Here is a 27,818-nt window from a genome sequence, read left to right as displayed (position 1 = left end):
TATTCTGTAGAACGTAAAAGATGTTTTTGACGGATCGAATTCCACAATTATTAACATCATAAGTTTAGCAAAGTATTTGATTTTTTTTTTTTTGTGTGTGTGTTTAATTTCAGGTTCAAACATCCATATCAAAAGACATCTTTATGTTTTTCCTGTTATAAAGTCAGAGAAACACTATCATGCAATTTTCCATAAGCTATTGGACCAAACTGACATTAAAAATTATATTTGTCATAAAATGCGAAAAGGATCTTTTGAATTTCATTATATGGAAAAGAATATATCTTTTGCGTTCCACAGAAGAAAGAGTTGCGTACAGATTTGGAAAGACATGAGGATGAGTAAATGAGTACCGTTTTTGGGTGAACTTTGGATGATGTCCTTCTCTCCGACTGCTCTGCTTGTCAGACCAAGTCCATTGCATGAGCTCACTGCACTGCTGATGCACCGGACTCTGCCTGGCGTGACCAGGCGCTCTTCAACTAATAGCAAAAGAAGCATTATGAATTCAAAGGCAGTCAAAGACCAGGCTAACCAATCACATTGTGCACCCATGTCATTAATTCTGCCCCGGAAAGATGAGTTGGCCAATCTGTTGGTTTTTACGGTGTTCCCTCCCTTGGCTTTTTCATGCCAAACCTTTCACAACAAGCTGGAACAGTGATGCCCCCCTCCTTCACCCCGCCAGTGATTCTCTAGCATATGCGCTCAATCATCCAACCATTCGTTCTGCTTTTCATCTTATACACCTGAACTGATCAGCACTGTCTGTATGAACTAATCACATTGCCTTTCCATGCCCGCGCTGTAGAAGTAACCAAAGGTGAGAGAGGGCTTAAGGAATCAGACACTGCACGCAATAACACAAAGAAACTTTGTAGGTTGACGCTTTTTCTCTTGAGATGCATTGCGTTTGTTCAAGGCTGTTCGGGCATGCTCAGACGAATTTTACTTGAGTAGATTTTGTTCACTACCTGTTGTTAAGAATGACTCATCCACTGCCCACGCATTTTACATGGATGAAAAACACTGGATCACAGGATGGGATTTTTTTTGTGAATTTTCTAATGTGCTGTTGCTAACTTGATTTGCAGGGTGGCGGAATCGACTGAAGAGGTGACTAAATTAAGGCCAGTGCGCCTCATACAGGAGGATGGCATCATTCGGCCCTACGACCACCATGAGTCGGAGGGCTTTGACCTCTTTCAGGTGAGGTCACCTGTCAACCCCACTGACCCCACTGGGAAGGATTTTAATCAGCATTACCCTCTGTTTTAATTTACAACTACTAACTACTAACAGCCAAATAGTTTTAAAGGATTGGAGTCAGTTTGACAGATTAAGGCAAACCATTGTTTTTTTTCATGGACTGGTCAATTTTAAACTATTGTGCTTCTATTCCATTGTCCTAATTAAGTTTGTTATTTATTACACTTTATATTTTGCATCCGATAGCCAATAGGACTTGCATGCATCAGACATTATTTTTATTTATATTTGAAAGGTGTTCATCCTGATTTATGTAACATTTCATTTTTTCAGACGTGTTTTTTTTTTACTAGCTGTTAACAGTACTTTATCCATTAATATGGGTTTATGGCATAATAAACAGAGATTCTTAAAAATTTAAACTTGGCTTTATCTAATGCTCAGATTTCTGGTTAGGAAATGTATGTTAATTAGTGCATAGTTAAACTCACCATTTTCAGGTACACAAAAGAGTTATCTTATTGTGCCGTGATTATTCAACTAGGGATAGCATCGGGATATTTGTTAGTTACATTTTTATTTAATTTACCTGTGGCGTTAAACCCGACCAAATTCCAAATCCCCTTGTTAAAATTCCAGCTGCACTCTTCATTAAAACTGACCTTAAACTCCAAAGTTGAACTGACTCCTACCCTGCTGTGAAGAAATGAATTCCTGTTTGCCTACTCGTTTAATTTTTCCCTTTTCTGTCTTTTCTGTCCTTTCCCAAATGCAGCCTGAGGAAATGTAGATTGGGAGTGGGGGGGTGGGATTGGGACTGTTACCTTTTAAAGATGTTACTGAAAACATTTGAGAACACGGAGACATTGTAGCACTTAAATGAACCAAACTGGATATCCAGTACTAGACTGAGTCTAGCCTGGTCCACCTACAGTAGAATGTTACAGCGTTGTATTTAGAAAACGATATATTATCCTAAGTCTGCATCTGAAGTTGTCTGTCTTGTGCACTTTTACAGCTGGGCTACTTTTCTTATCTACAAAACATTTTTTAATTTGTCTCTATTCGTTTTGCCAAAAATAATTCTAGCATTATACCTCAGACATTTTTGTTATCAGTTTTGTATCAGTATATGCTTTTATTTTATTTCAGTTAACGCCAAATATATCCAAACATAACCTCATTAGTCAATTATTTTTCCCGGAATATTCGATTTGAAATGGAAAAGAAATAACAAGGTGATTTTAACACTTTAGAGCCACACTGGCAAACGATAATAGATTTCATTATTAATACTTAATTATTAGATTTGTTAGAAATAGGATGTGCAACTTCCAAAGTTTGTCTATTTTTCTAAAACTCATTTTGATTTCCTTGAATTTATGTCTGTAAATACATTTCCATGAATCTAAAGTCTGATATTACATAATATTGCAGCCTATATAAAATATATTTATTAAAAATGTAATGTAAACATTATTCTTAATCATTGTGAATACATAAAATGTGCATATTAATATATGCAAACTTATTTACATGCACTAAATGGGCAATTTTACAGTGCATGTTGAAGTTAATGTCTGATGTATTTTCCTATATACTTTATACTCTATCTATATATAACACATGTGGTTCATAATTGTCATGTAATTGTTTGATGTGGCTTTACTGTGTTGTAATTGTATTAACTGCTTGAATCGTGTGATTTGACCCAAATAATCTGGAATAAATCAATACTCCCCTTTCAATGATCAGCATTTTTGGATGATTTATGATTTTGTTTTTGTTTTTGCTGAAAGGGTATTCGTGTACAGCCACCGCAGCGGTGTGTGCTATATTTCGTATGTTGTGCTGTATGAGTTTGTATGTTTTTCAGAGGTCTGAGATTAAACAGTTGGATGGAGAGATCTTCAGAGAACACTATGAATACCCAGGGCACAGAAAAACAAACATTATTATCACCAACAGGTATTCCAACGACAGAAAAAATGATGAAACGCTGGCATTTTGCCAGTTTTCTCTTTTTTATTTATTTTATGTATCACGCAGGAGAGTGATGTCTGTGAAGGAGATTGATGTAATTGGACATTTCAACAAAGAATGGGAATGTCAATTTGAGAATTTTCAAAGGCCTCCAAGCACAGAAGGAGGAGATTTGAAGATATATTACCGGGTACTTAAATGGCTTTCTTTGACAGCCTTCCTAACAGCACATTGATAAGTGTGTCATTTAAAACATACTGATAAAGTCACGATCAGCTAATTAACATTGCATGACAACAATCTGGATGTTGGTGCAGGAACAGAACAAATTGAACCTCATTAGGAAGGACGGACAGACGCTAGTGAAAGTGATGCACATGAGACATGCTGGCATGGCTGAGGTAAACATCACAGATGTGTTTTCGTTTTTTTTGTGTGTGTAAAACTTAAAACTGCTGCTTGAAAATTTGTTTACTGTCAGAAAAATGTGTTCACCCTTAGGCTATCTATTATATAAATGATTTTGTTTCTTCATTGGAGCAGTTTTTCTGGATTCCTTTTTAATTGTTGAAATATTTTTTTATTCAAAATTAAAAGTTGGACTAACGTGGACTAATTATGTCCTCGTTAGTGAGATGGCAGACGTTAATGGAGTAAACAAAACATTCATTAATATTCATTTTTAAACAGTCGTTTTGTGACATACTACACCCCTACTATAACGGCAGGGGAAACACTGGAAATATATCATTACATCACTTACTTAACAACGGATCCTCTGCACTGAATGTGGGCCATCATAGAGAATTCTGGATTATTTTGTTGTTTTTAAGTTGGATGGCTCTCATTCTGATGGCACCCATTCAAAGGACCCATTGGTTAGTAAATTATGTAACGATGGGTTTTTTTTTCCAAACCGGTTTCGGTAAAGAAACAAATTCATATAGATCCCGAATGGCCTTAGGGTAAGTAAACCGTCAGTTCATTTTTATTTTTTGTGTAAGCTATTCCTGCAGTGAATGTAATTTCCTTACCTGGCAAGCATAATGTCAGTTGTTGAATACGACACCGGGCATTTTGTATTTTGCTAGTTATTTTACAGATGTCAAGTTGTGATTAAGCAAGTTACACCGGTTGCACTAGTCTGATCTCTTTCTGCGCTTGCATGCCTTTACACTCAGTGAAATGCGTAGCTATCGATGACTGCTTTGGCCTCTTTGACCTCTTCTGCTTCGCGCTCCACAGAGGCTGCGAGAAGGAATCGACAGTGCCCGGTCTGCACGCAAGCAATATCAGATGGCACGGCAGAAATCACAGCGCTTCATCAAAACGGGCAACTTTTAAATGAGTCAGTCGTGCCTACGTCTCCTCGGTTTATGTTTAAGCACTTTTCTTTTTGTTGTCATGCTTGCTTCAGATAGGTCTTAATGATGAGAGGAAACGAAAGACATTGTTGTGTTAATTGTTAATTATTTTGTTAGACTATTTTGCACTTGCTATAAAAAAATACATCACTTCGGTGTACAACTATTATGTGCAAAGTGAGGCTCGTCCATTTTAAACTCACTTAATGTCAGATCCTGTTAAAAAAGGTTTTACTCACCAATAACACGTGTAATACACTAAATATAACTTTAAAAAATGATAATATTACAATGTTTTGATCTCTTTTGTGTTGTTTTACAGACACGCACATGCATCTCTTGTCCCTTGCGCTTCCCTCGAAGGCATGGTGTATTATGACTATGTAGTAAAAAAGTGCTGTCTGTGTTACTGCTGTTCCGCGATTTGTTAAAATGGCAGACCACACCTGCAATTATATGAGCTTAGCTTTACCTCTCATGGTTACTTGTTTATTTTGGAAGTAACCAAGACATGATTAAACAGTGCCTACATGACAAGGAAAGATCGCGCCATGTTCCACAGTTTTCCCACAATGATGTACAGTGAATGTAATGTCAAAGCACCTGGCAATGGATCCTCTCCATGTTGCTAAGTAACTGGGCTTCCTGTATGTGGGTGCAAATGACCCCTATTGGCCTGGTGTGGACAGGAAAGGAGAGGTTGGCTATCCCATGCCCTTTGCTGTGGGTCTTTCCATGTCCTCTTATTTCCTATCCATCAGTTGACCCGACATACACCCATAGGTCAATACCACTGTGTGTAGACAGATGTAACAGCTAAAGTCACCAAATGTCATAAATAATCTCCACTAATCCAATGCAAACACTAGGAATGTCAAGTGTTATATAAGAATTTCCCAATCTCATCTGCCTCTAGATAAAAGCTGTGTTCAGAAACATTCAGTGTGCTGTAACTGTGATCACAGCCTCATACGTCAATGAAGAGCAGTAAAACTGCAGTATCTAATCTAAGATCAGTCTCATGACTGAACTCTTGTGAAAACCGTCATGCCACTGTAAGTAAAACTATAGTATTGCACTTTAAATGCACCTTGATCACACTTTAGAAAATCAAAATAGATTAAAAAAAAAAAAATTTCTTTTTGTACCCTTTGTTTTGTCAATTAAAAGGACCTATAGAGCAATCCATTGAAAACGTTACATAAACCTACAGATCTTGAGAACTATTGATCTTGCAATTCTATGTTTTATGCTGGTAGGGACGTTGTCTGTAAAGGTTGCAGTTCTAAAATACTGTTTTAAAAACGTGACAAGACGGTCAGCGGCAGGACACCAAATAAATGTTTGGCCTCTTCCTGAATCTGGTGTTTCGTTTTTTTATGAGTCTAGCGATACGATAAACTTCATACACGGCAATATGAACTTGAAAGGTCTGGAACGGCATTTAGCGGAAGTACGTCAGCAGCATGTTCGCGCATCACATGTCAAGCATGCTGAGTGTGTGTGTGTGTGTGTGTGTGTGTGTCAGCGAGAGAGAGAGAGAGAGGAGGACGAGATAACCTTTAGGTTACTGAGAAAATGCGTGCATTTGTTAAAAACATACTGTATCTTAGGACAAAGGACTGGACAATGCAGATGAATTGTTACATTGTTATTCTCAAAAAAATACCCTAAACCTATAGCTCAGATATCAACGACGTACCTTACCCACTCAATTGTCCACCTACCAAACATTAAAGTGCACCGATGAACAAATAATTCTATTGAGTCGAATCTTTTAATGAACCGGTTGAACGGGTTTACAAAATTGATGTTTGATTCTATATGCCTATAGTCTGATGTTTTGTTTCCGAACCTCGCCGGGTCTGTACAAGCGGTTCTTTATAGGCGAATCACGGCGATTAAAAGTTCTCAACTCACCGACTCGTTAAGCCATTAGGTAAGATTAATTGCAATAGATGTTATTGTCAACAAAGCATATCTATGAATTCGAAATAGAGGTTGGAGTTTACTGTAATCAATAGCAACTGGGATTTCTCCTTTTGCTACCAAGAGAGGTGCAAATTAAATTTGATGGGTTTATTTTACAGGCGAATTGCATTTAGTTTCCGCATTAGGCTACATTTACATTGGTATTAGCTGAATCACGGCTGCTGCCAACTAATCCGCGATGCAGGCAACTACAATAAACACCCATGCTTATAAAAACCTACTGAAAATGTGCCACATATGGTTTTGCTGGAATGTTTAGAGCATGTCAGTGTATGTTCGGCGTGACCGTGTCTCGCGCTCAACAGCGCTGTCTGTGGACAGAAGGGCCACACCCGCTCCCATGAACACTAACAGATCTGTCACACGCTCAGGTGCAATCCGCACCAAAAGACGATGTAAAACGAACCCGAGCTTTTTGACAAAGCGATCCCGTTGTATCAGTGACTGAACCCCGCAGATGAACATGGAGTCTCCGCCAGAGTCCGTCGCGTCGCCGCGGAAGAGCGCTTCTGAAGCGGACGCTTCGGTGGAGGACAGCCCGGTGAAACTGGACAGCAAGGCTGAGCCCGACAAACCAGCACCAGTTCGGCGGCACAGTTGCTCAAGTACCAACAAGGGTAAGGCTGGAGGAACGGAACCCAAACTTGCTTGTGAAATATTTTCCAGCTTAATCGAGTTCGCGGAGATCAAATTTGAGCCTAATCTTGAACTTCAGCCCCTGCGTGTGACCAGTTTCATATTAGCGCTGAATTTGTAATGGTTTAAACAGATTAAACATCAGGTTATTTTACATGCATGGAGGCCCGGTGGAAGCACATGCACGCTTAGTGCAAATTAACTGCTAATATAAACATTTAAAGACGAGCTCAAACATTCCTGGTCACTGGCTACCTGTCATTTCTGATCTATTGCTCGCGTGCTGTTTGGCGGTTAATGAAGAAGTGTTGTCGTTTTTCACGACTGTCGTAGCTTTATTCACTCCTGCTCTGCTTGTGTTTGTACGTCGATAGACGTAAAACCGGCCGACGTGTCCTTATTTCAGTATTACTAATAATACACACTTAAATGCAACGCATGTCGGTGCACAAAGCGCAGACGAGACATTTGCATAGCAAAGTGGTGATTTCACAGTGTGTAAATGAGCACAAAGCCGTTTGCTTTTCATGGGACAGCCACACCCCTTTTGTATCTCCGATTTGGAGAAATAAGTCAAAGAAATATCGGTTAATGTGTCATTCGGTAGACTATCATAGTTGACACAGTTTAGTCAGAGCAGATTTCAGGTCTGCTTGGCTTTGGCAGTCATGTCTGCGGCTGTGCCTCAAAACCTACTTGAGCTGCCTGCCTATGCAGCATTTTTTGGGCACTGTGTGCGAGTATGTAGTCTTCGGATGCTGTCTACATAGGCTGCTTAGTTGGTATTGAGACGCCGCCCCTGTGTCTGGCAGGCGTTGCGCTGTGCTTGCGCGCGCGCGCGCGTGTGGGGAGCTGTTATGTAACAGGTTAAGTCACACACACACACACACACACACACACACATACACACAGAAGGAGAGGATATGAAGGGATATTTTCACGTCTTTACTGCTCGTGTAAACAAATGGGGTTTTATGTCATGACTACTGCGGTTTTTAATGCAGGGCGTTATTTTCCCCGAGTGTTGACACGGTTGTTCCGTTTTTTCTTTGCGGACACGCTTGTCTAGTTGCTCTGTTACATAACCAGAGGACGGAGGCAGGTACGTTTATGGATCCGGCCGCGGAAGGAGTTTCATTTTGGACTCGGAAAAGGGGTCTGACACTCCTAACCCGCTAACCTATATTCTCAAATTCCCTTGCTTAGTTAAGATAACTTTCCCCGAGGGTTGTCCAAAAGATTCGCCCGTGGTCGGAGTAATTTTACAGTGCGCAACAAAGAAAACGTGTATACGTATTTTACGCCGGCTGAGGGTTACATTACGGCAAACAGGAGTGATTTAGAAATCATTTGGACGGTCAAACTGTTCATTCAGACGCTGTAATCGCTACGTTAGGTGTTATGAAACACCACGAAGACCAATAAAGTCAGCATGGAAGTAAAAGACTACCTGAACTTGCGTATTATTCATTCACGACTGTTTCCTATTAAAGTTATTTTTCAAGATGGCATTCACATTTGACGCTATCTAATCAACAAACAACTGATCGAAAAAGTCCCCGCCCTACATTTTTTTAAATAACCTGTGTTAACTCGGATGTGCATCACAATATAGGAGCAAAGATTATTCGTTATTATTCGCAACTAATTGCATCGCAACTCCCACACCCAGCACGAACAATGGAAATTCTGTTATTATATAATCGCCCTGCATGACTTGCGTTCTTCAGCATTTATGAAAAAACTTTTTCATGTGTGTTTGTCACTTTGTCGTTTTTTTGGTTGAACTATCTCTTTAAGGAGTTTTTTCTTTTTTCATCCTCAGCAGCAGTTTCCTCTCAGCAGCCTCTCTAAAAGCTCCGTATTTTACACAAGTCCAGGGACTACCTACCCAAGCTGATGCTAGTTACATAACTCTGTGTTTCCACGAATTCTTCACTCCAGTGGAGGTGGTGGGCCTCAGGGTGGACAAGTGGCTACACACTAGCACTCAGCCAAAAATGTGCAAGGCCATCGCTGAGCATCTTATGTCCACTTGAGGCTATTGTGCAGTGGGCCGTAAGACTGTGCCTGACTCACAGCTCAGATGCAAAAATAAATGAGGAAAGAGCTGTGTTAGATATGTCCAAGCAGACAAAATGGTGAATGTCCACTTGAATTAGAAGTGGCCGTTCGGAGTAATATTAAGGTGTGCTCACACCCTTCCAGAATTACCATGACTTGAGATTTGTACGTGTAAAAAGGGTTCACATACTTGTGAAATGTGTATTTACAACTTTCAGGATTCATGAAAGCTCTGATTTGTACCAGTTAACCACTGCAACAGTGCAGCAGCATTTAAAATAGCAGCAGCTTCAGCAGTAAAATGTAGTGAAGCTGCTGTTTTGTAAAATGTCTATTAAATATTTCTTGTAGTATTGTTAAATTAAAAATTCAAGAATAGTATCATAATAAATGAAAAGCAAACAATACTTATGTAAATAGCACGGTTGAATAATTCATGTCCTAATAAAAAAAAAATCGCCAAAAGGTATTTGCATAATGGATGTTTATGTACTTTTTTCTTAAATTACCAAATAACACAGTAATTTTGGCATTAATAGTGTTGCTATAGAAACTCATAATTATGAGTCTGAGAGCATAAGCTCTGAGTAGGACGTCCCGGGTTGTCATCTAATAATTATGATGATTACGACACTGCAGGAACAATAAGCAATATCTTCAGCAATTTTATGCACATGAATATATTGACCACCTTGCTCTTTAGATATCAATCGTGGACAACTTTCCATTGAAAAGTTGGCATCTGGTGACTGCTATTAAAAGGCTTGCATTTTTAAATTGAATATGACTGAATTAGGATGCGTGTTTTGGGATATGTGTGTTTCCAGTAGAATGAATCAGCAAGTGAGGGGAATTTGAGCAAAGTTTCCAGTGTCGATGCAATCAGCGTTTTAGACGTTTTGATGAAGTCTTGTCTGGAGTTGTGGAGAAACACAGAAAAATGAACACACACTAGGAAACACTCACAGAAAGAGAGCAAACATCCTAGCCTGGCTTTTTGAGTTGCGATGAGTGTTATTGCAGCGGCGACAGGCATAATTGGCTACAGGTGCGCCCCATCTAATGCTGCCAGGCGAAGTACTTTACACACCCTCCAAAGCAGTTGCAAAATGGCCATAGCGTGTCGTGTTGTGAGAGGAGGCGTGCGCATCAAACACGGGGTTATGTAGGATCACTCACTCTGGGCTAATTGACTTTTGCTACCAGGCCTCACGGTAACCTGAGAATTGCGGTGGATTTAGATGGTTCAAAAGTACAGAACATTGCATTGATTGTAAATGCGGTTGTTGAGGAGCTGTTGATATGAAGACAAGCTCTCGAGTAGATACGAATCATTAACTCCTGCTTTTAGGTAGAGGAGAAATGCGTTGTCCATCTGGTGGAATATTTGATTACATGATACACTCTCATGTTTGGAATCTCACTTTACACTCGTTTACCAAAGTCAGTTGTTCCAGGAAATCGTCCATTTGTCATGTAAAGCTCCATTTCTGTCCAAGGTTTTGTATTTAGTTTGAAATGCCAAATACAGAATTAAATATTTTGCTGTCTTTACCCCTTTACAGCAAAGTGAAATATCTCTATACCGGAGCTGAAAATGACTCCTTGTAAACCACTTATACTTAGTCAGAGGGGAACACGTAGTTAAGATGACATTTGCTAGAATGTTTTTTACCTTCTTGCTCGGTGAGAATCCAGAAGAAAGGGGGGTGAGTATCTGAATACTCTGCACTGTACTCTGTGTACTCCCCGCTGGGCTGTAACCGTGGTTCGAGTCTTGCCACATGGCCTCATGTTTCCCCTGCAGCATGTACCAGAAAGCTACTAGATTGTTTACATTCAGAGCAGTTCCACCTCACAGGTTTCTCATGAATCATTCTGTTATATTGTGTAAGAGAATCAATGATTGGTAGGTCAAAAAGTTGCGGCTTGCGCTCTGCAGGAGTGGAGTTAATTGGTTAGTCAGGCTGGCTATCTCTGGGGTCCTGGTTTCTAAAGACCATATGAAGTCGAAAACCATGAAATTGACCCTTCAGAAAGACCCACACCACTTAGTTGCTACATCCAGCAAGCCATGGCGCTCTCACATCACACATCATGTTCTCACACAGTGAAAAATACATTGCAAAAGCAAAGAGGACAAGACAGACGAGACTGAGCAGGATACTTTAGGTATGAAACAAAGTCCATCTTTTGTGATTTTTGTAAGAAATTCAAACAATAAATTCTGTTTTGTGTTTCTTTAATGTATCGTGACAGATCACTATAGTGCATCACTTCTGTACATGAACCAATCATCTGTTTCTCTTTATTAGTATAGCAGGTAATAAATTAACCAGTACCTTTTTATAACCTGAAATGATATCAACACACCAATTAAAAAAAATTTAAGTTAAAAGTTCACCACTATTAATCTTCTCTCCTTTCTGATTTGTTTGTTGGACAAAATGGCAGATTTGGCGTTATGGCAAAGGGTAAATAATTTTTTATTGTAATTGAGTGAAATAATTTTATTATACTGACAGCCCTAGTTTTTAACATAATAAATTTGCAAGCTGGATTCAGAATATTTATACATCTACCTCTGTTTAAACATCTTCCACTAATAGTTTGTAAAAAAAAAAAAAAATATGAAACATTTTTTTGGGTACACACTAAAAGATTTTTTAATCTTTAAAGATTTCAAAATGAGAGAGACCACAATCATGAGGAAAAAATATTCTAGATTTCACCATTTTGGTCTTAGTGTGTGGTGTGCCACAATGTGACGAAGACGGCACACCACACACAGACAGATTTTCATCCAGAGTCCTTGACTGTGAACACGGGAACTTTGGCAAAATCTCTCGAGACGTGAGAACAAATATGTTTTCCAGGTCACATCTTATAAAAGCCCTGTTGCTACAAATCGACAAGCTGATCCTGATTCTCTGCTGTCCCAATCCTTTTGTGCTGCGCTGTGACTTTGCTTGTTATTATGCGTCTGTCTTCTGTCAGCTCACTTTCTTATTTGATATTGTTTTGTTTCACGTGATAATCCCCAGTGATAATCTTACGCGTGTTTGTTTTCGGACCCCCCCAACCCAAAATAAGCCCGATTATCTTGTGGCGTTTACCCAGCCTTAGTACAGTCATAAAACGTAGACTAAGCCAATTATTTAATTATATGAACAAATAAAAGCATACTTTTCTTACATTATCAATTGCCTTTCTTTGTGAATCAAAAAATTTAGCCGTTTATATATTAGTGAGGGGTCCCTCACAAGGGCTAATTGTAGTGAATGAACATCACACAGTTATTGAACTAAACTCAACTGAAGCTGAATAATGACACTGTTGTCTTGCTGCAGCTGCTTTATAGCAGAATTTTAGACTTGCTTCGTTTAAAAAATTTGCATCATTGATTCTGTTACTTTCCTGTTTACTACTCCGGAGCTGTTTTGAAACAACCTCTGTTTTATAAAGCGCTATAAAAATAAAGATGCCTTGACATAGTTTTGGCATAGCATTTTAAGATGGTTCCCTCATGTTACTACGAATGAGAGAAAGTTTAATATGGTGGAATGGGCCCTGCCTTCCAAATAAATAAAAGAGACAATCACCAGTTGGTAAAGTCATCGCATTACTGCAGCTGCCGTTAGAAACTCCAGTTCCCATAGAAACAGCCAGTGTCCTGAGATGCGCATTGGAAACGTACTTGTTATTGGCTGGACCAACATGAAATATATACTTACTAATGCTATTTGAACATAGAAACACCAGTTATGGAAAAGTTTGTGTCAGATTTTGCTGCTGTTTTGAAATATGTTATATTAGTGCGTGTTCGCTAAGCAATTATTTGTGGTTTCGGTGTTTACCCATTGATTTGGTTTGGTTGAAATCGCTGTCTATAAGCATTACAAATATGGCCAAGAACCAACCTGATTATACTGGGACTTATTAGTCAACTTGTTGGTCAGCCGAACACACAGGCTAGTCAAAAATAGGTTGTTTTGCACATATTGTAGTTTTTCCTGCAACTCGAGAGGTTATTCTACTAGTCGTTCGGTGAACTGGACTGTCAGCTTTGAAAATATGCCGTTTTGTACATCCCTGTTGTTTTTGTAGTCCTTTTCTCTCCAGGAATGACCATTTCATCATCGCTTACGATGTTCACAACGTTCTTGCGACAGAAGCTTTAGTGCTTGAGTTTAGTTGAAGCATCCAATCTCTCTTTAATTTGAGAAATCGTCAGTACTCGCGCTGACCTTCCGAGAGAAGATGTTATGTGTTGAATCCTGTTTTCCAGTGAGCTGCGTTCCAGTCTAAACAGTGCGATAATCTCTCTATCATTTGTCAAAGTGTCATGTCAGGCAGGCTGGACAAAACATCTTCCTTTCTCTTGTGCAGCTGGAGAAACACGCACACATTCCTGGATGGAAGGATGATTCGTGGCATTGGCAGAAAGTTACACTTTTGTTGAATGATGTCACAGCAGCTGGCAGACAAACCATAATCTCAAACAGCACATTGTTAATTCAACACAGAGAAGTGAGTGAAATAAACATTCAGGATGCGTCCGGTTTTCTTTTAGTGCAGCCTGTGATACCTGCACAAGGGCAGCGCTTAATGGGTTTTACGGACGCTTTTGTCCAAAGCGACAAACATTACATACGATTTATCTCTGAGAATTGAACCCATGACCTCGGGTTGTTGCTAGCGCCAAGTTTTGCTGTTTGAGCTAGAGGCCCACTCACACCAAGGATGATAACTGTAAAGACCGATTTGTAAAAATCGATCAGAAATCACTTTCAGAACGGATTATACAAACATCGACAGCCAATCAGAATCCATCCTGCTATAGCAAGCTTGAGACTTTAAAGTAAACAGATGTAATCATTCACTGGTGTGGACGTTAATGTAGTTGTCTTTATAATTATATTAATAATTATTCTTGGTGTGAACGGGCCTTTAGTCTATGTTCAGAATACAGAACTAGCTTAGTGTTTGTGTTCAAAGTAATGCACAGTATATGCTTTATGTTGGAATGGTAGCCCACAGGCCAAATCCAGACTATTTCACAATTTCAGTTTTAAAGTTAGATGATCCATCATTTTGATGGATGCGCATTTTCACCAGAGTAGTCATTGTTCTATAAAATGTAGTAAAGCCTGATCTTTTTAAGGTGACCTGTTTTTGTTTCAGGTTTAGCTGTATTTTATCAGAATTTTTTTCATTTGACAAAAACGTCAAAAGCTGTAAACACTGATGTTTCGTGAATAAACATTTAACAGTATTAAAACCGTTGTTAACCAGAGATCATTTTTGTATTACAGCCTATTTAATTTCACATGGTCTAAAAGTTTCAAGTACACACAACGTAGTTATCATCTCACACTTCATTTGAAAATGTGCGCATGCAGGCCTGCTAAATGTTATTAATTAATAATTTGGTAAGCATAAATTCCGTCAGGGATAACCACACAAACTTCTACACGCAATCAGTTGTTAGCTGTGATAATCTGACCTTTTTGAGTAATTACACATGCCGTCTTATTCAAGTGAAGTCTTTTTTTTTTTATTTCTCATCTTACTGAATAGGCCATTTGGCCATTATGTTTGGCCTCTGCCATATAAGAGTAAACATCTCATTCATTAGGCTACTGGATTGAGCCCAGGCTATTTGTCTTCAGTGACAGTTCTCCCACTGGTAAAGGCAGGTGGTTCAGCTGCCCTGACGCAGCACATCTGCAAATAAGCTGGTATGCCATGTGCTGTATCCAAGGTACAGTATAATGAGAGAACAACTGGTATTTCATAAAGCTGGGACGTTTTTTTTTCTTCTTGGGATCAGTGTTGTAATTTACTCTGTTATCAGTTGTTAAAGGACTTTGTAATTAGACCCTTTAAAACGGGCCGTCTTATCTTGATTAATTAAGTGGCCGGTGTCAAGCAGGAATATTTAGTGAACCAGTAATGTGACGCTCTAAATCTCTTAGAGCTTTATACAGTAGCAGATCCGAAGTTATTTATGCTATCCTCTGGGTTGTTACCACAGACCTTCTTGTTGAAGTTATACTGTAACCACTTTGACCATAGAGAAGTAACAGTTCAGCTTTTCATAAATGTTCAGTATGTTCTGTTCTCGTCTTCTCGTTTTGTCATTGCTCAGAAAATTATGTATGTTGTCAAACTATAAAGTGAAGTAGGAGCCTGTTGATACATAGAATATTGTAATGCAATTTAGTGAATCAATACATTTTTAACAGATGATTTTAGAAATGTTTTGACCTGGACCAGACAGTTATAAAAAATAATTTGAGAATACAGAATGCAGTTCAGCTGTATTCTGTACAGTTCAGTATCTTAATGATATTTTATACATTTTATATTTAAAGATGGAACAAAAAAAACTGCATGTTTGACATCAACATACAAAAGCACTTCTAGAAAAAAATTGTGTTAAACACAGTAAAAAAAAACCAATAATATTATGAAGTATTATTACAAATTAAAAAGACTGATTCTATGCAAATCTTTTTTTAAAATGTAATTTATTCTTGTTATTTCAAAGCAGAATTTTCAGCAGCCATTAATCCTGTAGAAATTATTCTAATATGGCGATTAGAGGCGCCTTTTAATATTTTATGTTGAAACCATGATGCGTTTTTCTCAGGATTCTTACATGAATATAAAAATAACAGCATTTACTTAAAATACTTATAACATTAACTATGTAGCGACTTTGCTGTCACGTTATCAATTTAATGCATCCCTCCAGTTTTCTCTCTAAATAAAGATGCGAGTGAAATGGAGCAGAGCGGTATGTCTGTGTACATTACACAATGAAAGTTTTAGGCGTGACTCTGGCCGCATCCAAACAGGGCAAACCAGTTGTCCCGACCAGCGCATCAGTTAAAACTAGGCGTTGTGTATGCGAGTCTCTCGTTTCATCAGGTGTCTTTGCCATTGTCAGGCTTTTCATTCGCCTTTGTTAATAAACGAAAAGCGAGAGCGCACCATGAGATAACATCTAAACGAAAATGCCTTACCCCTATGCCAATGCAGTAGTGTTGTGGATTAGATGAAAGGCAGAGGGCTTTGTGCTGATGAGCAATCTTTGATGAATTTGAGATCGTGAGAGTGAGAGAGCGACGTAAGACTGCGGCCCGGGAAAATCTGCATCCAGAGTAAGACCGATGTGGAATTTTAAAGCGGAGATGACGTCAATAAAGCCATTACATTTTTCCATTAAACTCATCCTCCATCCTGTTAAACACAGCAGCGGTAAGGACTGACTCCACCAGCTCCGTCTCAGTTTCGCTGCACTTATAAACACATATGCTTCCACCTTCAACGACTAGTTTGTCAAATAAACATCTTCCAAGTGCGATTGAGCAGAACAGCTCTTAAAGATGCTTCATCATCATGTCTGTCACTGTTAGGTGTCTGCTTGAATTGTAATGTTATGGCTGTGTGTGTGTGTGTGTGCGTGTGTGTGTGTGTGCGTGTACGTGTACGTGCCTGCGTGAGTGTGTGTGCCTGCGTGTGTGTGTGTGTGTGTGAGATTTGGTGACTCAGATGCATTAGCCGCTCTCAGTCACACCACTTCCCTTCAGTCAGGGAAACGGCAAACTATGATTATTTACCTGCTAAAAGTGTCACGGTGTGGGTGCTATTAATAACGTGCGTCGGTACACATCACTGTTTAAGCAAAAGAGCAAACGTCAGGACTTAAAATGGATTCTGACAGTTACCTTTACTGAGATTAAATGTTTAATATGGTCCGAACTATCAAGTGAAAACATGAGCGCCGGTCATTTGGAGAGGAGATGCTAGTGGATTTGTTGTTAGTGGAAACCTGGCAGTGGCTGAAATGAGTAATTTGACAGATGCAGCATCCGGATGGGAGGGAGGAGAGAGCCGAGCCGTGGGCTTATGTAAGATGAAGCTAATCCTTAGTGATTGGGATTATATAAAGTCTACATTCAAAGTGTATTTTATTCTCTCTCTCTCTCTATATCTCACAGTTGCCTCTGCTATTTCCGCCTCTCCTTCTGTTCTCTCATTTTTTTCGCCCGTATATCGTCAGGAGACATTTTCACCACACTACAAATGCTGATGTTTTCCCTTTTATTTGGCTGTTTATTTATAATGATGCTCTCAAGTAGGTTCAATAGTTAATGGATTTGAAGATTTTGATTACATGCATTATTTTCCTGTGCCATAAGGGGGCGGTAGTCTTCATACAGCAGACGTGACCTTTTTCCTCATGCTGTGAAATGTGATCAAATCTTTTAGTGCCGTTGAGAGTGACATCTCGTGGGTGATTCATAAAAGCAACACATTATGTAATAATTTATTCTGGCGTCTGCACCCTATGCATCTGTACGTTAGCAGATGGTTTTATGAACAGATTACGGATAGAGCAGCATTTGCTCCTAGTTCTGGCATATACTAAAAGTGAGGGCCAAAAGTCTGAGACCATGCGGAAAATATGGGATTCGAATTTAATTTAAAATCTGGAAATAAACAGGATGTTTGAGGATTTGTAAACATTTATGTTACGAAACATTATTGACGTAAAATGAAGAGTCAATAATTAGGCAAAGCTGTGACATTCATCATGTGAATTCTTGCTTCCATTTAGCTTTTGGATAATTCTCAAGTCATACCGGAGAACATGATCATTTTTTTTTTACAAATTTATTTTATTAAAAACTCGTGGAGTTAATCTTGAGTGCTGCTGTCGGTAAAGCTGTCAAAAAAGAAACAAACTGAATGCTAAGGATTTTTGAAAATCACTTTAATTAATTTAATTCAGAAATCACGCTGACCTGGTGCTCAAGAGACATTTTTTTGAAAATGTTGAAAATAGTTGTTCTTTTTAATATAAAAAATACAAATAGAAGCATTTTTCACGAGAGGTATTGTGCTTTTGAACCCCACTTTATCTTCTGAATGTTTTGACAAAGATGCTACTAAAAAACACTGGAAAATATTTTCCGGTTCACTGGCTGTTGTGCATGGTTAAACCTTTAAATTCACATATCCCAGAGTCCCTGGAAACCAGATTTTATTAATCCCTTTGGAGGTTTAAACTCCGTTATCCTGCTGCTAACACACACTCTCCATGATCTCTTTATGTGATCTCTCGCTCTCTCCCTCCCTTTGGTGCATAACCGTTCTTTTCCTCTCCGCAGTAGGAGCCGATAGCCCCCTCATTACGCCCGGCAGGGGCACATCAACATGCTTTTTACTCGCAGAGATTAACATGCAGAGCTGGTCATAAGCAATGAACTGAGCTGGTGTTGGCAGTCCACTTCATGACCACTCGTTCCCCTCCCTTTATCTTTCTTCTTGTCTTCTCCTCCCCTCTCGTACCTCCTCAGTGTGTGTTTGTTGTTCTGTGTAACCCAGTACTGCTCTACTAACCCAATTTGGCATAATCTCAGTGCTGTGCTGTAATGCACAGTGGGAGTGTTTGTGTAAGTGCTGTCTGGATCTCTGTGGGTGTGTGTCCGTGTGTGTGTGTGTGTGTGTGTGTGTGTGTGTGTGTGTGTGTGTGCTCGCTCGTGTGTGCCTATTACGTAAATGCGATCATCATCTCTTGTAAGCTTGTCAGCCAGAAATAGACTGATGGAAAAATACAAAAGAAAGAGTGGTGTGAAGGATGTGAAAGAGAGAGAAATGGACAGGAGAGTCGATTAAATGTGAAACTCTACCTGCCACTTCACTGACTGATTCACCGTTTTCTCTAGACCGTCAAGTTATGGCTTTAAATCAGCACTTACTATCTGTAGCTTTAATAACGTGTATGTAAATATATAGGAAACCACAACATCTGCTGAATGGTGTTGTGGGACAGTGCGTAAATTGCTGATATATGAACACCATTATTCCCCGTTTTGTTTTGTTTTTACTTAAAAATAGTTCATGGCTTCAGAAAATTGACTACAAAAATTGAGATGTGATTTGAATATTTTCCATACGAACACAGAGAACACAGTCATACAAATGAAAATGTGAATATAGCAGAAAAGTGGCTCACGATTCAGCGAGGGTGTATATTTTTTTAGGTCTGTTACGGCACTTGTTGACTGAGTGTGTCAAATTTAAAAGGCTAACTCGCCACGAGCTTGAGTTTTGTTTAAAAAAAAAAAAAAAAGAAAATTGGGCTGATCCAAAATATTTTAACAGGTGCTTTTGCATTTCGTTTAAAAACTCTTTATCGTCGTCTTGTCTCTTTCACCTCAGTCTTCTTGTCAGTCAGCTCTGCTGAAATCCTGCATGAACATGTGCAACTGTCGTTTGTTGCAATGAGCAGTTGTTTTAAATTAAACTAAATGATTTTTATTATCATAAAAAAATCAAAACAACAGTGTGGGGTGGTTGTTACGGTGGGCAAGTGACGTAATCGGTGTTGTGGCTTACACCGCCAACGCCATCTATCACAACAAGCCTAAACCACGCCAGAGAAACAAGTTTTACTTTTTATTTCATACACTAATACATAAGATCTGGTAATGATATACTGGCAGAGATGATTAACCAGTAAAAATTTGTCAACCAGTAGAGATTTTAGATCATCGTCTCTATAGCGGTAACATGCCTTTGCTGTGTTTTTTGTAACCTTAATAAGAAGAAATATATAAGTAACAAAGTGAAGAATATGTATATATATTTTTTGTAATATATTTTTTTAAGCTCGATCGTTTCACCAAAATTATCTTTACTCCGATCATTTGTTGATGTGTTTGGACCAATTTAAAATGTTACAATTTCAATAGCAATACGATTGACATGTAAATGTACATGTTTACATGTCTTTCGTTATATTCCAAATAGGAAATTTTGAATGCAGCCAAAGATAAATCGAGAAACGTAAATGATTGCTTTATATGGCAAATCTTTGGGGGGGTTTTTTTGTCACATATAATAGTAGTGAATGAATTGTTCTTACAACTTTTATTATTGCAACTTTTCTTATTTCAAATAATGGTTTAATTATTTATTAAATGGATATGTAAAAACTGCTAAGTAAATCATTCTTCCACCAAGTCCATTAACACAGAATGTGCAGCAGTTGCAGGTCTGCATTTAACAACGGCTTCCAACGCAGCTCATCCTATCAAAATCAAGACTCTGAACTATCTGTTTTATAATATTTCCGTTTTTTTAATATTTCATTTTTGCTTGACGTTAATGAATTCAGGGGGTTAATCGTTATATTTGAGCCCCGGGGAGTGTGTACAGCCACTGCTAAAGCTTGTCATGAATATCAGTGTGATCTTCAAACTGAAGAGAATACCTGTCATCAGTGTAACTGACAGTTGCTGATGCTAACATAGTTAAGAGTTCAAAGAGGACTGAAAGAGTCAAACAAAGTGCGCGAGAGAGAGAGGAGTGGAGTTGTAACAACATTTTGGTCTGCATTCCAGCTTCATCTCATCGACTAGAAACCATGTGTAAGAAAAGCAAGTCCTATGAGCATGTGCATCCATGTGAACCCTTTGACCCCAAGAATACCAACAGTGTTGGACTGAATAATACATATATATTATTTTTTGTTGGAGTTTTGGAGTTATCCTGCAAAAACATAGAGAATTAGATTATAAAAGTTTTGCTTACCTATTTTTCTTTTTCTTTTACGGCTTTATTTTGTTTCCCATAATGGCAGAATTTAAGACTTATTGCTTATAATGTGGTGTTTTTAGTTTTTTTTAATTATTATTTATTTATTTTTAACATTTTTAAGGACATTAAGGATAAAGTCGTCAGAGTACGTTAGCGCTAACAACCTTCACAAATCTGACGAAGCTCAACACTAGCGTACATAGTGTATGTGTATTCATTTCATACACATTTTGTCAGTTCATTTATTCATTGGTAAGCAGCTTAGGTTGTACAGATGTATAATTTCAGCATTCTCTGTGAAGGGGAAGGTTTTGGGATTTGTTATTTGTTCGGGGAACGAATCTTTGTAGAGCATATTTTTGATTTGAAGATCCTTCTTATCGTGGATTTTGTGCTTTGAGCGCTGTAAATACTTCATCAGTCATATCAAACAAAAGGCTTTGCATCAAGAGGACTTCTTCATAAAAAAAGAAAAGTAAAAACAAAGGGATTTGATCAAACTTTGCATTTCTGATTAGGAACATCAGTTCTTAAACATGGTGAGAATACTGCCCCAACCTGATTAAACATTGAGCCTGAACGATGAATAAAACATATCAGATTCCTAAGTGTTTGCGAGTTAAAACCTCAAATATTTATGCACTCACATCCCTAACTAACCCCCAAAACGGTCAGCTCACCTGAAAAATGATATCTATTTCAAAGGAAAGCGCAACTCTAACCATGAGTCATAAGCTCTTCAATTGGTTTACAGAGTCACTGTGTCAAACTCTCATTAGGTTTCTGACACCAAATGACTTTGACAACCTATTACCTCTCGTATGAGAAGGGCCTCAAAACTATTCGGTGAGAGGGAGTGAACTCAACCAACCTTGCACGGACCCATTCAACTCTGCATAACTGAAAATCACATAAGTACACATCCATGTCGTTTCTGTCTTTGATAACATCAGTGAATTAAGTAATCAGACCCCCGGGTTTGAACTGAAGAGACCATCTGTTTGTTTCAGTACAACGTACGTCACGCAATCATCATCGGCCGTAACGCTCATTGTTAAAAGTAAAATTGAAAATCTATTAACATCGTTAAATAAGGTTTGTTTGGCACATTATTGGATGATGTCGATCCTCTCAGCGTCCTATTTAAACAGAATTGAGAAATGAGTAGTTTTACCTCAATCCTGAGGCAGTTTCTGTGTCATTCAGCTCTGACTAATCTCTCGAAAAGATTGAAAGCACACATGTTCTCCCCTAAAAGCCATCCTAAAAAATTTAATAACCCAGTATGCACCCTGAATCCCGCCAACTGACACACATTTTAAAACCCAGTGGGTCGTGTTATCTCAGTCTGTTTGTGTAGATGTTGCATTTTATTATGATTAATTGCTCTGTGTGTGTGTGTGTGTGTGTGTGTGTGTATATGTATGCACATGTATGTTTGTGAATAGATACAGTTGATGATTTAAACAATTGATTTGAAGCTTTTTTTAACCCAACGATCTGTTCTGCAAATAATCTCAATGCAAGTACGTTTTACTGGGTACAAGCCGTCCGTCTGACCTTTGCTTTCTGTAATGTTTCATTGTTATTGTGGGCTAATCCTCTCAATTCTCAGCCATTTTTTTCCATGCACATCCACATGCGCTCTGTTCTTCAGAGCATGGAAGGAGAATTACAGGGAAATTTCAATGTGAACAGACAGAAACAAAGAGACTCAGGGGGAGGCTGTTTGAGACTGAGACCGAGGAGTTAAACCAATTAGAAATGGGTGGAAAGAACAACGACATGAGATTCGCTGTCATTTCTCTGCTGAGCATCATCAGATCTGAAGCCGCTTCTTACATAGCATTGCGAAGATGGGAGCGATACAAAGCAAGATCGTGGGTTTTTTTTGTTGTTGTTGTTGTTTTTACGCCTTTCCTGTTTCGTTTCATAAATAGATGGATAAATAAAGGTTTGCAGTCAGATCCTTTCTTTTCATCGTTCAGATTTTCAGAGAGGAATAATGAATGTGCCTTCTCAAAAGCCTCAAGCCAGAACATTTGTTGTGGTCCAGCTGAATATAAGATATGAAAAAGAGCTAGGAAAAGAGAAAGCTCCTCTCATCAGTTTAATGAATATGCTGGTTCGAGCAATTATAAGCTCCTTCTTAAGATCCTTCGGTCATTAAACAAGTACAATACACAGATTTCAACACAGCTGCTGGAGATGTTCAACAATATCACATCCATGACGAAACGAATTCTTTAGTCTAACATCTAAAAAGTTCATGTCATGTGCTACCTTATTATGTTCATGCAAAATGTTCAGTTAGTTATTGCTTGTATCTCATTTGCCCCGTACTGTGTGCTGTGCGAGTCGGACATTAACTCTTTTATTACCGCGTTTAATTTACAAGCAGATGGAAATTCATTTGGCACAAATCACCGGTTAATGCTTTGTTGATTGGCAGTTGCCATTTACCACTTGTATCTTGTTTCGACAGTATCGCTAGTCATGACAGATTGTATTTCTCTCAGATGGACACTTTACATCACAATAGAGCTGGCTGTAGTACAATAGCCCTGATTAAAGGGAGTGGATGGATTAATGGTGATTGACTGCACTGGCCTGAGTTGCCCTGAATGTAAAAGCATAAGCCAGGGCCTGTGATGGCTTGGGATTACAGAGTGCCTTCAGTTCACTTCTGTGCGATTAAAAAAACATGAATGTGTACATTATTAAAAGAAATACTACGTATATAGTGAATATTTTCATGTTTAGCAAAATGCTGGCATTATAACAAATACATGTGGGTATATTTTTTTGCGTTATTACAAAGCTAAACTATTTTTGGTATCTGAATTCAATTTATTTACCATAATTCATAGGCATGAAAAGTCAGACATTGTTGGATTTTACAGGGCAAAACAGAAACCAAACTGAAAATACAAAAAGAATGGTAGGCGCAATTAAATGCAAGAAATTATAATTTCACAATTTTGCGTATGTATTATAAATATGTTATCTACTTCATCATAACACAGAATTTTCTAAATGCCATTTGTATTATATCCATTAAACATGGAGTCTCTTTTCATATTTTTTTAAAGCAAAATGTCTAGTATGACCTCTATCACAAGCCCTGTTTAATATTTATTTTATTGCTTCTCTTTTTCAGATGTGTCCTCGGCAAAGAAAACGCACACGTGTAAGTAAAGTCTTCATGTAAGAGTACGTTCCTCTTTGTGTAGCATTCTCCATTTGTACATAAGATCAAGCGATCAGGGAAGCTACAAGTGAAATTAAAAAAACGGAGGATGTTAACACTCGCATTGACATCCACTTTTTTTCTTTTGACTTTTTTTTTTTTTTTAGGGTTAATGTGAGAAAGTGGCAATGCATGCTAAGATGAGATAGCTCTGACAAATGCTGCTGTGAGAAGATTTAAAAATGCTCTCCTACCATCACCTATCAGTTTTTGGTTTTAGTTTTATTTCCTAATAAGTGAAAGAATAATTGTAGTTGTAGTGCCTACTATAAGATTTGCACAATATCTTTTTTAAAGTAGTGTTTACCAATGGTGTAACTGATATTTCTCACATTCTCTCACACCATGTTTACCATATACACACTCTCCTACGCTATTTGTACACGCACACAATAAACAGCAATAATAAAATACAAATTCTGAAAATTGTTTGTACGTAGAAGTGTGTATAAAAATTAGCCTTTTTAAAATGTATTGTTATTATTGCTTTTGCAATATAACTTATTGTATCTTTTAGTCAATGGAAATGCACTGAGCAATTTTGATTTGCGAGATTGAATCTGTTTTTATCACAAATGTTTTATTTATTTATTTTTTTGTTAATTGAGGTGTCCTACATGCCCTTCATGAATGTAGGTGTTTATGAAAACAGAAGAGAGACATTTCTTATATGCTGGCTTCATGCTAAAAGGTTATGCCAACATGACAAAAAGATGTTGGTCAAGGTGAGAGGAGCTGCTCAAGAAAATAAGTGCACACTAGCAGGAGGCTATTGCGGTTTACCAAAAGAAACTTCCTGTTTGTGCACTATATGATGTGAAGTCTCCTTTACTGGATGAGTGTCCCTCATGTACTCGAGTGAACTGGAAGGAAAGAGTTATACTTATGAGCGTGAAAGCAGTTTAAGCTAGAAAAAGTACATTCGCTGTATTATTCCAGTGCATAGCTTTTCATTGCATTGAAGTTTTATTTAGTCGTTCTTAAATAAGAGAATTCGGTGTGATAGTCACTGTGGGTGTTTGTACGTGAATCTTGATGTTTGTGTTGGAGACACCAAGCAAACAAGCAGCAGCTGGGAGCATGTATTAGCATGTCTGTCCTGCCGAAGTTAAACCCAGCCCAGTGAGAGATATGTTCAGGATTGCAGAGGGATGAATTTCTCTGAGAGAGAACCCCATCCTCGCTCTCCTGTCATGCCCGTGAAACATGAGACCTGCACAAGCAGCTCCAGCATCTCTATTTCAGCTATTCGGGCCTCGGTTGGACAGCATGTGGGAGACGTTTCTAGAAGAAACTGGATTGAGAGGCTCGTGTTTAGAGCAGCAGTTCTCAAACTGTGCTCTGTGAGGTGAAAAGAAACATTATTAAACTAATATAAATAAATAAACAGTCTGTAATGTTTAGTGTTGCGGGCAGAGGAAATGCATACAGGTTGGAGTTACTGAACTGTTTTTAAAGGTCACATCTTTGAAACTTGACTAATGAGGTTAGCCAGCAGGTACTTACCTACAGCTTCGGTGTTGCATAATAGCGTCTTTCACAACTGCAGAGATGGTTTTAGAAGATGTGTGCTGCCTTCTTTGAGCAGATCTTCTGGCCATGGTGGATTGGAGAGGGTGTTGTGTGTTGTGCTGGGCCTTGGCCAGATCATTAGCATTCAGATGGCCCTGTTCCTCTCAGATTCAGCCAGACCTGTATAAGGCTACATGCGCGTGTGCTTGTACCCCACACACACATATGGGTAGAATTTCAAATATGCCAGTTATCCTGTAGGCAAACACATGCGATTTCAAATCACTGCTGTGCTGCTGATGACTTTACTATATATGGCTGTATTATGTGGGGATAAAAAAACAATAATGATTTAGTGGCCAGTGAACATGGGCTTTTTTTAATTAGCTGATGCGGATAATGATGTTTAATGCCTGTTGACTCTTTAATGCTGTTAATTGTGAATCTGTTGATTGATAGCGTATGAAATATAGAAAAAGACAAATACGTTTATAAAAAAACAATTATAACATAGTTTGTTACATTATATTCTGTTTGATTATTGTTATTAGGATTGCACTGGTACCGAAACTGCACTCTTTTTCTCGTACTTGTTAAAATGCTCTGATTTTAAACACTGATACACCATGTGAACAGTGCTGTGTTAAGACAAAGAGACACAGACCACAGAACCAGAGAGGGCATAATGAAGTTAATGGAGATTAAGGGTGCCTAGGAAGTACGCTTTGAAATGTTAAACACATGCATCATATGGGTTGAAACTAAACTGTAAATATAAAACAAGCAAAAACTATCGGGCATCTGTAAACATTTATTTTAAACATGAAGCATCTTTGTGAAATATGCTAGGCTACACTCGTCTCTCCCACTCACATGTACACGTTGCATGTTTTGGTGATGTTAAGTGCATTATATCGCTTTGGAATATAAGTCAAAGGAACATTTAGTCACGGATTGGATCATTTTTTCGGATCAGCAAATCCAAAAAAGTTTAACAACTAAAGTCAGTAATACAACAAGAATAATTTAACAAATTACAAGCTTAGAACGGACCTACAATATAAAACTATAGGCTAGTAAAAGTAGTATTCACAACACAAAAATGCTTACTGCATAAGTTAAATACAGATTAGTCTTTGTTAAACTGTTGTGTTATTAGCAGACCAGACCTAGGTTGTTCTAGGCTGCTGTCTCTTTAAGACTAAATGCACAGACCTAAAACTGACACACATTCGGTTTTGTTAAGACATGGAAATAACCTACTGTGTTTAACAGAATACTTGCCAAATGGGTATTTTCACATAACCTTGTCTGTATGTATCTATCCATTGAAGCGCAGAGACGACTGCTCTCTGTTGGACCCCTACTCTCATTATAGATCAGTGGAAAAAATAATAACTGAAGGAAATTTATGTTTGCAAAATGAGCCGGTTAATATTATATACATTTTGGTTTCTGTACCCAGTATTTTAAAAAACTCTCTATGTTATTAAAATACAGTTATCATCAAGTACAAAAAAAATTTATATATATATATATATATATATATATATATATATGTATATATATATATATATATATATATATATATATATATATATATATATATATATATATGACTATATATATGACTATATAAGAAGTCAATCATTACAGATGGAGTGATAAGTGCGAGTGCGCCCTGTGTGTCACAGAGAAACACTCTCATGAAGGAAGTGTTTTAGTTTGCTCAGACAGCGTAGAGTCTTACCTGCAGACAACTTCCTGCATACAGTATAGTGTCATGAAAACACATTGCACACCAGTGCAAAATGAATCAACACTAACCCAGTAAACCAACTAAAAGCTCACCAACTAATCAGCCATTGGCCGACAAAGCTGTCACTCAAGTGTTGAAGGGGCGGGAAGAAAGGATTTTAGTCCTTATGTCACGGTCACATGGATTCTCATGCGGTAGAGACGAGAGGCACAGCAGCGCTCCCGTCAGTCAGCAGCACAACGCTTGCGTCCCAGCCTGCACATGCTCTTGAGACAAGGCTGTTGACGGTCCTCAGCCCGGCCACAGAGCCTCAGGATGTACTTAATGATCACAGCCATGAAAGGTAGGACGGGGATTTCCAAGTTGGGACAGCTGTGGAAACGTGTTTGTGTGCAAATGAGAGAATGAGTGCATTAGCTTGTGTTAATGTTTC

General features: G+C 38.3%; 2 protein-coding genes across 5 annotated transcripts in view; both read left to right on the top strand.

Annotated features, from left to right (window-relative positions):
- Positions 1-4,842, top strand: part of vps13c (vacuolar protein sorting 13 homolog C) — a 45,045-nt gene extending 40,203 nt beyond the window's left edge. For 2 of the 3 annotated variants that reach the window (XM_043243580.1, XM_043243579.1), the window contains 5 exons: positions 1,095-1,209; positions 3,086-3,177; positions 3,259-3,382; positions 3,510-3,593; positions 4,438-4,842. In XM_043243580.1, the coding sequence (XP_043099515.1) occupies positions 1,095-1,209; positions 3,086-3,177; positions 3,259-3,382; positions 3,510-3,593; positions 4,438-4,536 (514 nt within the window). In that variant the 3' untranslated portion in view covers positions 4,537-4,842. Of the gene's footprint in view, positions 1-811; positions 824-1,094; positions 1,210-3,085; positions 3,178-3,258; positions 3,383-3,509; positions 3,594-4,437 lie in introns of all 3 variants that reach the window. The other variant, XM_043243578.1, reaches the window with a different exon arrangement.
- Positions 4,843-6,827: 1,985 nt separating this feature from the next.
- rorab (RAR-related orphan receptor A, paralog b) overlaps positions 6,828-27,818 on the top strand; it is a 32,424-nt gene continuing 11,433 nt past the window's right edge. Inside the window, exons 1-2 of one of the 2 annotated variants that reach the window (XM_043244319.1) lie at positions 6,828-7,165; positions 24,025-24,054. In XM_043244319.1, coding sequence (XP_043100254.1) covers positions 7,006-7,165; positions 24,025-24,054 — 190 coding nt within the window. In that variant the 5' untranslated portion in view covers positions 6,828-7,005. Of the gene's footprint in view, positions 7,166-24,024; positions 24,055-27,561; positions 27,729-27,818 lie in introns of those variants that run through there. The other variant, XM_043244321.1, reaches the window with a different exon arrangement.

This window comes from Puntigrus tetrazona, chromosome 7 (assembly GCF_018831695.1).
Source record: "Puntigrus tetrazona isolate hp1 chromosome 7, ASM1883169v1, whole genome shotgun sequence".
Classification (NCBI taxonomy): Eukaryota; Metazoa; Chordata; class Actinopteri; order Cypriniformes; family Cyprinidae; genus Puntigrus; species Puntigrus tetrazona.
Note: the sequence above shows the minus strand (reverse complement) of the source record. Positions and strands in the feature narration are given on the sequence as shown.